Source organism: Octopus bimaculoides, chromosome Z (genome assembly GCF_046866305.1).
Source record: "Octopus bimaculoides isolate indiv1 chromosome Z, ASM4686630v1, whole genome shotgun sequence".
NCBI classification, from domain to species: domain Eukaryota; kingdom Metazoa; phylum Mollusca; class Cephalopoda; order Octopoda; family Octopodidae; genus Octopus; species Octopus bimaculoides.
Window position 1 is genome coordinate 20,408,856 of NC_142944.1, and position 10,966 is coordinate 20,419,821.

A 10,966-nucleotide genomic window follows, 5' to 3' on the forward strand; every position below is an offset into this window, starting at 1 on the left:
CAAACATTGCTAGAGTCAACTTTTATTTCATAACTCCACTTGCGAAGACCTGTTGAGGCAAGTGAAATCGAAATCAAGTTAAATTCGACGACTGGCACCCATGCCAACATCGTTTCCTACATCAGACATGAAACTCAGCTTGCGAAGACTTATTGGGGCAAGCGAAAGTGAAATTGTGATGGCACTTGTGCCCGCGGCATGTGTAAGGATTTTCGAGCTAGGTTGTTGCCAGTACCCCTGGACTGGCTCTTGTGCGGGTGGCACATAAAAAACACCATTTTGAGCGTGGCCGTTGCCAGTACTGCCTGACTGGCCTTCGTGCTTGTGGCACGTAAAAGCACCCTCTACACTCTCTGAGTGGTTGGCGTTAGGAAGGGCATCCAGCTGTAGAAACTCTGCCAAATCAGATTGGAGCCTGGTGTAGCCATCTGGTTTCACCAGTCCTCAGTCAAATCGTCCAACCCATGCTAGCATGGAAAGCGGACGTTAAACGACGATGATGAGGATGATGAAACATATACAGGAATATATAACCTTTGTGAGGCAGAATTGACCGAGTCATTAGTGTTGGATAAATTATCTTGTAGTTGTTCTATACACAGAATTCAAAATTCTGCTGAAGTTGATTTGCCTTTTATCTTTTTAAGAAGGATGGATGCATGGGTGTGTGATGTGGATAAAACAATGTACCAGTCCAGAAGAGTAGATGGGCAGAATTGTTAGAGCAACAGGTGCGATGCCTTGCAGAATCAGTTCTAGCTTTCTGCCATCATCATTTAATACCTGCGTTCCACGCTGGTATGGCTAAGATAGTTTGAGACGACCCAGTGGGTCTGAGGATTATATCATGCTCCAGTGTATGCTTTGGTACAATTTCTACAGCTGGATGAATCTTCTTAACACCAACCACTTTACAGCATCACACTGGGTTTTTTTCACACCATCAATACAAGTGGGATCACCATGCAGCTTGAAAGACTATGAACTGAGTTGGGAGGGGGGAGGACTTCATGCTCTGAGTTCCAGATATCCTGTCTTGTCACCAAAGACAATCTCACTTCCACCAGGAGCTGGGGCCAACAGATACTATCAGAAATTTGAAGAACCTTTGGAAACAGATTCCTTGGTCCAATCGAAAGATTGACTGACACTACATCATTCTCCCTCAAAATCTGAGCTAGAGCCAATGTATGACGATATATCATCGTTAATGTCCACTTTTCCATGCTTGGAATTTGTTGAGACAGATTTTCTACAGTTGGATGTCCTTCCAGTTGCCAACCCTCTCCTGTTTCCATGTGAAGTAATATTTACTCAATGGTCAGACGTGTTTTCATGGAAGATTCGAAACAAAGACCAACTATCACTTGATGGGTTTCTTTTGGTTTCTGTCAATCAAACCCACTCACAAGATTTGCTCAGTTGCAAGCAATAGTAGAAGAAACTTGAACAAGGTGCTACACAATGAGACTAGACCCAAAACCATGTGGCCAGGAAGCAAATTTCTTACCACACAGCCATGCCTATGCATCTCAGTGTGTGTGTGTGTGTGTGTGTGTGTATACACAAGGTTGGCCAAAAGTCGCCCAGCAGTAAATAAAAATTCCATAAATACTCTCTGTAATTCTGTATTGTCTCGAATGGAAAAATGCGTCGCTCAAGAAGGACTTCAGTTTGAACAATTTTCATGATGTTTCATATTTAGATGCTTTTATTAAATTCATTCAGTTGTTAAACATAAATAAATCTTGGAATTAAATGGTTTTGATTTACTGTCAGGTGACTTTTGGCCAACTCTGTATATATACTCTGCAGAGTGGTTGGTGTTAGGAAGGGCATCCAGCCATAAAAACCCTGCCAAAAGAGATAGTAGCTTGAGAGTAGTCTTCTGTCTGGCCAGGTCCTGTCAAACCGTCCAACCCATGCCAGCATGAAGGTGTATTTTAAATGATAATACACACACATGTATATATTATCCCTTACAGTGAAAATATTAAATTTCCTATAAAACACCAGTTAACTTCATAAAAAATTTAAAACACTGTCATAATTTTTTTTTGACAGGTCACCTAATTGCAGGTGAAATAAATATCAGCTTCCATGCCTTTCTAAGATATTCTATGCAAGTGAACTGCTTCATTAAGAATTTTACTGTGTGTTCTTTGCCACAGTCAAATATGAAAATATTGGATATCTGTTTTGGATGATAGTCAGACCTGAGAGCAAGGACATAGTGAAATTCACAGACTAACAACACATTACTATGATAACTGGCACATATTTTATTAACACCAGAAAATCGAAAGATAAGCAGACATCCTGACAGGATGTTAATAACTAATGACATTCACTGAAGTGTATTTATTATTTGTCATAGGTTAAACTGGTAAGTGTTCAATTAAACTGACAATAAAAATTCAACACAATATATTATTTATATCAGTTTAAAACAGTAAAATCAAACTGTAGTGGAATTTGTAAACTTCCAAGGTATCATCTTTGGTACTCTCCATTATAATGACTAGCAATAATAATGCTAGGTCACCAAATTAGACACTACATCATTTAAAGCTAATTGATGATGTAAATCTAATCTCCACCGATTGTTCATTTTTGGCTCATAAATTCCAAAGCTGTCTGTAACAGATTGTTAAACGCTGTTGTTAATGAAATTAATTAGTAACAGTTCTATATTCAGAAGTTTAAAAAATAAGACACCCAACATAAAACAAAATACTTGCCATCCCACATCTACAAAAACTTTGTGTTAGAAAAACCGCTTAAGTTTTTGAATGATGGTAAAAAGTATAAAACAAAAGGTTGTGGGGAAAGGAGGAATGTCATTTATACATTGTAATATATTTACAAAGGAAATCAGTTTGAGAAATAGACATGATGCTTTTTTTTTTGGTTAAGAGGTATGCGGACCTTATGATCATCATCTGCTTTCTATCATGGAATTTGACAAGATATAGACTACCATATCTTGCTATGTCATGATATTTGTGAAATCCACTCTAAAACTTGTATACTAAGTCTAATTCTAGAGATAGCATCTTCCATCAATAAAAAAAAAAAAAAAAATTCCTTTAATAAATTTTCCACCCAGAGTGCAACATCTGTTCACATTAAATGCCCAGTACATAACCAATATTTCTAGTGCTGTGTTTTGTATCGGTTATATAGTGCAGACATGGTCGTGTGATTAAGTTCATGCTGCAACCATGTGGTCCTGTACTTGATCTTACTGGAGGCCAGCTAGGACAAGGGCTTTCTACTGAAATTTAGCAGAGTGAAATTTAGCAGAAGGAAACTGAAGAAGCCCTTTCTAAACATATGTATGCATGTATAGTTTTGTTGATGTATAACTAGCAAAATTGAAAAAGTGTTCTGGGATAGAAATTCTATTGCAATAAATACTTGTTCAACTTGAGATAAAAATACTACCTGATCCCTCTCACCATTACAAATATGGAGAATAGGTGATTGGTCATCAGAAAACTAAAACCATTAACAACTGTTGTTTCACCAATAGTCATGTAAAATAAACACTAAATTCTCTACAGAATACCAATAACATGCTGCTGCATAGCATCATACTTTTGCTAGAAAACTGCTATCAACAGAGATAAAAGTTCTCTAAACTTCCTACTGCCATCTTACAGACATAACATTACTAACTGCAAAGCCACTTTGATGTAGCACATATTGTTAACCACGCCAATATGGTATATCCAGGTGCAGGTGTACCAAATGTCTGGCTACTACTTATCAGTTTACACATCTGTTAGTATTTCTGCACCCATTATTTCCACTGTTCCTACTAAGTGGAGTAAAACCACTTTACTGAAGTTGTTAGGGTTTTCTAATTACGACTGCTGTTACTTAAATCCTTTAGCATTCAGATTATCCGGTCCAAATGTAGTGCTTATTTTGCACTGTTTTGAATTAATAACATTATTAGCTTGTAGCTTTGAGATATTGATGATAACTTTATTTTAACAACATTGCAGAGTAGATGTGGGAGGCCACATTTGGTCAGTCTAAACATAAAAAAGGTAGATAGACTATTTGGGCCAGATATGATTGGTTTATATGCTAAAGGGTTAAATTTTGGCCAGGCTTCTCTACAAGCCCTATCATAAGAAAAAAATGAATAAAAAAACCTCCTCAGTGGTTCCAAACATCTCATTTCAACAGTTCTAATACAGAACCCCTCTTCTTTTTTTTTTGAAGATGACGATAATGAAGTAAGATATTTATAAAATAGAAACAAATACATTGCTAAAAACAATTTGTCTTTGCTCAAACTGCATTCCGTTTTTTTTTTTTTAATAGTATGATAAGAGAAACGGTGAAAAGAAACTCAGCACATGACAAAACCATCTTAATATCCATTTATTGCAATGTAGTAACAAGCTAACATTCAGTGGGTGTTTGTTTGTTTCCGTTTTAAAGTAGATAAAAAGCTTTTAACTATTTCTTGCAAGAAGAATTCCTTAATGATAAAGCAAAAAGCAAGCATTATTTCATAGAACTGCAATGTTAGTGATAAAAGGAGCAACCAATGATGGAGTTGTCAGTTGTAGTTTATTCATAACAGATTCCACTTACACTGATAATGATTGAGTGTGATAGTTGAGTTACTATCACATGTAGCTTTATATTTACATATCAGCTGCGATTCAAGCAACCAACAACTCACAAAATGTAGATAATATAAATAAGAAACAACATTGAATATTAAAAAAAAAGTTTTCAAATTACTGTCCATAGACACTCTCATCGCTATAGGCAATATATAGGAAAAAATCTTCTTCATGGTGTTCCTGTGAAAATTAAAACAGAAGCAAATGTTAAAAAGAAAAGGAAAAAAAAAACATTAATAGTCAAAACCTTAAATTAAATCGCAAAATGTATACATTCATAACGCAATGTCTTATTTCACGAAATATTCCAAATTGGCTTAAAAAGAATTCAAATTTTTCCTTAAAAAATTATAACCATTTAGAAAACATCGAAATGTGTTTAACTTATCACTCCCACATTTCAGGCACTAAAACGTTTACAGATATAATTATAAAAAGAAAATTATTTGAGGAATTTATTAAGAGAAAAAAAACAAAAAAAAAAAAAAAGGAAATCAGCTTACTTGGTACAAAGAACCCATCGTAGCACTGGTTGGAGGAATTACGTTATTGACAAAGAAAAAAAGAGCATCTTCAGGTCGCAAATGGATCCTCTTGCGAATCAAGAAGTAGAACTGGCCAACAGTAAGATCTGTAGGAACCAGATACTTCTTCTTGTCAAGGTCTCCCACTCTGGCCTTCGGTGCTTTTTCAACAATCACCTGAATAATAAATAAATAAATGTATGTTGTAATATTGGGGATATAGTTTAAATGGATTCCAGTAGATGACTTAAATATTTTAACGATGTCGGATGAGAGGCAATATCAACTATATCAAGCATAATTTGAACTCGCGACGTAGAAGGATTAAACCAAAAATATGAACATCAAGACTTTTCTACCACTCCACTTACCTTCAATGTTACACTATGAAATTAGATAATTGCTAGAGAAGTCGAAAATATTTACATAAAATTTTTTATCATTAGCAATATCACTAAGATGTATATTTTGATTAGGTTGCGCTAAATTCCTGATTCCTGGAAATAATCAGTTAATTCTTCCAGATGAAAAAATATATTTTTCCTTTCCATCTGACAAAACCAAAATATGTGCAAGGTTGTCAGTCATCAGCTTTAATGACATGAAAACAAACTTGATAAGAAATTTAACAATCGTTTGCCGAAAATAAATTATCTAGGAAGCAGATATTGTTTGGTATGTATGTCAGAGGTTCTTATCATTCATTCACACACAGAGAGGCATGGCTGTGTTGATAAGATACTTGCTTCCTAATCATGTGGTTTCAGGTTCAGACCCACTACATGGCACCTTAGGTAAGCGTCGTCTATAGCCCAGAGTTAAAGCCTAGAGTAGATTTGGCACACGAAATTGAACCAAGCCCGTCATATATATAAATATATATATATATATATATATATATATATATATATATATATATATATATATATATATACGTGGGGGGGTTGCCAGTAAACCCCTCTCCCACTATAGCTTGATAAGTGCTGGTTTGTTTACATCCTTGTAATTCAGCAATTCGACAAAAGGGACTGACAGAATAAATGCCAGGCTTAAATAGTAAGTACTGGGGTCGATTTGTTCGACTAAATTCTACGCGACAGTGCCCAAGCATGACCGCACTCTAACGAATGAAACAAGATATATACAAATATAATTCAACAATTATTAAATGGAGTAGCAACAGACTGATGCCATGAGATTTTATAATGAATAAATTAATCTTATAAAAACTGGCAGCAGTAAATGAGCCACGTAAATTGATGTATAATAATAATAATAATAAAACCTATGAGGTGACACACTTCCAAAAATGCAATCAATAAAATAGCACGGTTTAGTTTCACTGATAGAATAAAAACATCTAGAATTATGTATTTTTATAAAACTAGAATGACAGAAGAATCATGAAAGAGGAGGAGGCGAGAAGTGTGAGGTAAAAGAGAGTGAGGAGGGAGAGAGTGAATGAGAGAGAGGGGGAGTATTTCGTCATATCTTAGAATAAACAGATTCATAAATCTTGGCTACTCGGGTCGAATGAACGAAGTAAATAATTCAAATTCGGTCATAAACTAGGAATTGGATGAGAATAATAATAAAATAAATAAATAAATCTAAAGACAAATTTACTGAAGGGAATTATTCCAACAAGTAATTTAGAATTAACGTTGTTATTGTTAACAAAACAAAAGCCACTTCCTTATGTCGTAATTCTAGGATGTGTTTATTATTTAAAAGAAAACTGGCCATAAAATAAAATGGTCAGAGACTGAGCAGTACCAAACCCACCTTGGCTAAAATAAAAAAAAAAACACTATAGGTTAAAAAAAAAGAAAAAACGCTATATTAATCATAATTGCGAGGAACAAAGAAGTCCATCGCTTTTTTTTCCTTTCTCTAATTTTCTTACGTGGTTACATATTGAGGTAAAACACCACAACTCAATTATATTTTAAATTAAATTAATTTACACTTGTTCTACAAATAAAAGAAACATTAATGTATATAATTTCCTTTTTTAACAAAATGAAAAAAAAGGGGGGGGGGGAACCTGTCATGTAATTTATTTGCTCAACAAGGAAGACCGTGATTAATATTTTTAAAAAATAGGGTATGGTTATATAAAATCAATGATAAACATATTTATTAACACTGACGAGTTCAAATGGTGATAGTTATAGAGACCAGACATTTACTTAGGTGTGTGCGTAGTTAAGTACAGTTGCAATAGACAGATTGTCAATATGAGAGAAAGAAAGAGACAGACGGATGAGAGAGAGGGTGGGAGAGATTTAAAAGAAAAAGAAAAAAACACTCATATACAAGAAAACTAGCAATCTAAGTAATATAATGCAGACATTTTAATCTACTTAGAAATCAAATCTGTTTCTGGGGAAAATCAAAGCAGTTTCAAATAGATGTTAATTACAATTTCAGACGAAAACACTTTAACCTTGGCCTTATTTATTATTATTATTTTCTACATTCTGTTTAAAGGACACGAGTGATAGATAATATAATAAACAAGTTTGCCTGCTGATAGAAATTATTACGCAGCATCTCTTCCCCAAATTAATGCCATTTTATAATTTTTTTTGTACATAAAATATCTCTAAGTATGTGAGAGTTTACAGACACATCATAAAATTTCTAATAGCGCGCGCAATGATAGCGTCTAGTGGTATCCTTTGGAAAAAATGAAATCAATTTCACCATTTTTAATACCAACCACTTGAGAGAATCATCTATATCGAATGAAAGAATATAAACTATGTTAGAAGATATAATGCACAAAAGCTAAAAACTCGGAGTAATGACAGAATGAACTAACATATTCATGTATATGTGTGTGTGTACACACACATGTGTGTATACACACAGACATAAATATATATGTATGTATGTATGTATATGTATATCACGCATTAGATTGATGTCTAAACAGTAGTAGGAATTGATTGATAGACAATTTGAATAACTGGAAGCATAAAGCTCCTCCAAAATTATTTCATTTGTCAAAAGATTCTTAATCAGGAAAAGTAAAATAAATGAAAGACGATTTAAAACAACAGATATGTTTGTTGTGAGTGTGTATTTTCACACACACACACACAAAGCTGCCGATTCACTCAGTCATCACTCAGAGGTTTTTCAATTCATACGATCTTCCAGGCAACAATAAAAATTATCCAAAGGATTATCAGATCCCTGTAACACACAGGTAGAGACGACACCTTTTTGGTTTAACTACCTGAACTGACTCCCCCATATCGGATTTAAAATATATTAGCTTATTATGGAAACAAAAAAGCAATGTAATGTCATTTTCCACGACGAGTATCATATCATTTATTCAATGAAATGAATCATCAGCTCGTTGTAAACTGAGTATTCCGTACACACCTCGCACCAATCCTGGCTCAACCGATTGACTACCACCAAGTTTTCACCAACTTAGTTTCATATACGAGGTCTTGGGTCGACCTGAGGGTAAATTAAAAATAAAATAAAATGACATTTCCCCAAGATGCTACAGTGAGACCGAACCAGGAATCCCGTGATAGCAAAGTGAATATCTTTAAGTACTCGGCTTTGTCGCATAAGCATAGGTAGATATAGGTAGACAAGTAGCTGAGTATTCCGGAGACAGAATTTACACAAGATGTAAAATCAGAGCTGGACATTTGAATGAAGAGCTTACAGTCCATTCTCGACTCTCTGCCACCATTTTTTCTGTTTTCGTTCTACCCATTTCCCCAATCAAAGCTGGAGTCGACTGAAAGCTTTGATTAAATAAATTGCCAAACTAAATATGCAGGTATGTGATTATATACCTATACATATAACTATATGTATAAATATACATACATGCATTTACACACATACGCATACTTCTAATTTAATTATGTCATAGATAAGTGATTTATATATATATATATATATACACACACACAAAAAAAAATTGTATTATTAATTAAACGTTACAGCCAAATGATACACACACACATACATATGTGTGTGTGTGTGTATCCATTGAAACTGGACAAACTAACCCAAATCTTAGCTTTACTGTCGTTGTGTTAATAATATTTCAATTAGTGGACATTTTAAAATGAAAAATGCTTTTTTAAAAAATATTTTTAACACAAAAAAAAAATGTAGAAATCCTGCCTGAGTGTATTTTCCCACAAAACCAGCCATTACAATAGCATGAGAGGAAGAAGATATATTTATATATATTAAAGTTAATTTATAAATAAATTAGAAGGCCGTTTTGTCTTCCTTCCATCTTGGTTATTATATAAATGCTTTAAAATATTTAAGAGTCATTGACGATACCAGGAAGCCTGCCTCTAGGCGATCACTCCAGTTGTTAAAAATAATAGCCAAGTCACACTCATAATACAATGACTTTATAAAAAAGAGACAGGAAGGACAAATCAAATAATATAACACGTTAAGTAATTAACTAATTACGTCAAATAATGTAATTAGGCATTATACACGTAAGGAAAAAAACCTAATAATACAAGATATCCACGGTTTAAATGAATGTCTGATTACAAAGTTCTTCGTATACAGTTAGCATCGAAGGAGGGGGGAGACGACTAACAACAACGTTTAAAGCACAATAAAGGAGGAAAAAAAATAACAACAACTTTAAACAAATTAAATATTCATTTCTACTTACAGGAACCCGATCGGGATATTTTTTCCTAATTTTTTCTCCCTCCGCTCGCCGTTTCTCGAACGGATGCTCTTCTTTATATTGCCACTTCATTTAAGACATTCACTAGAAAACACGACAGACTATCAACAAGATGGCTATCCAATAATGAAGCTTCTTCGCTCTATTCGCTCCTGTTATCAAGAGGCTGTAAACATTGTATTCATACGCCAAAACAAAGAACGCCTGCACTCTGTCCCCTTCACCGCCTCTACCGCCCCTTGCTTTTCTTTTTCTGCATCAACAACAATATAAAAAGAATATGATATATAATAATAAATACATAATATATAGTAACATTAACAAAATACAATAATAATCATAATAGTAATAATAATAATAATAATAATAATACACTACATGGTAAAAACAAAATTTAATACAATAATTACAATAAATATAATAATATAATATATATAATAGTATATATCGATAGCAATAAAATATGATAATAAAATAATATATGATAATAACAACAAAATCAAATAATGATATAATGTATGTTAATAATTATGAGCAATATAGTCTCGGTAAAGCACTGTATTATGAATGTTGATATTATTGTTTTTGTAGTTCTTGTCGATTTGTTTTAGGGTTTATGCTTGTTTCTTTTAATTTCAATGTTAGACCATATTCATCTAGTTTAATTATTAATATCTACTTTCGTGTTTTTATTTACATTTTACGCGCACACACACTCACACATACACACACGCATACATATAATTATACATACATTACGCGCGCGCGCACACAGACACACTCACACATACACACACACATATATATAAATATATATGTATATATCAGCAGTTTAATTATATAATGCAAATAGCTCACACATTTTATATATTTAATATATTCGCACGCATATGTGTGTTTATTTATTTCATAAATATTTACATACGTATGAACATACATATGTGGATAGATAGATAGATAGATAGATAGATAGATGGGAGGGTGTTTTATTTCAATGAGTTCAAGCAAGATAAATGCAACATAGTAAGAGAGAGGGAGGCAGACAGAAAGACAGACTTACAAAGAGAGAGAGAGAGAGAGTTAAGGTA

The 10,966-nt window shown here is 33.5% G+C and overlaps 1 protein-coding gene across 1 annotated transcript; it reads right to left on the minus strand.

The window, feature by feature from the left end:
- Positions 1-4,381: 4,381 nt before the first annotated feature.
- LOC106873160 (gamma-aminobutyric acid receptor-associated protein) lies at positions 4,382-10,006 on the minus strand. The gene is made up of 3 exons (XM_014920391.3): positions 9,861-10,006; positions 5,153-5,350; positions 4,382-4,829 (listed from the first exon to the last, which is right to left on the minus strand). Exons 1-3 carry the CDS (start codon positions 9,948-9,950, stop codon positions 4,764-4,766), a joined length of 354 nt encoding a protein of 117 aa, XP_014775877.1. The 5' UTR covers positions 9,951-10,006; the 3' UTR covers positions 4,382-4,763.
- Positions 10,007-10,966: the final 960 nt, after the last annotated feature.

Bases quoted from the DNA above. Each gene is read 5' to 3' on its own strand.
- LOC106873160 (XM_014920391.3), bottom strand. From the start codon at position 9,950: ATGAAGTGGCAATATAAAGAAGAGCATCCGTTCGAGAAACGGCGAGCG. The intron at 5,351-9,860 runs GTAAGTAGAAAT...TTTATTATTCAG, and splicing joins AATATCCCGATCGGGTTCCT to GTGATTGTTGAAAAAGCACC. The intron at 4,830-5,152 runs GTAAGCTGATTT...TAATTTTCACAG, and splicing joins CGATGGGTTCTTTGTACCAA to GAACACCATGAAGAAGATTT.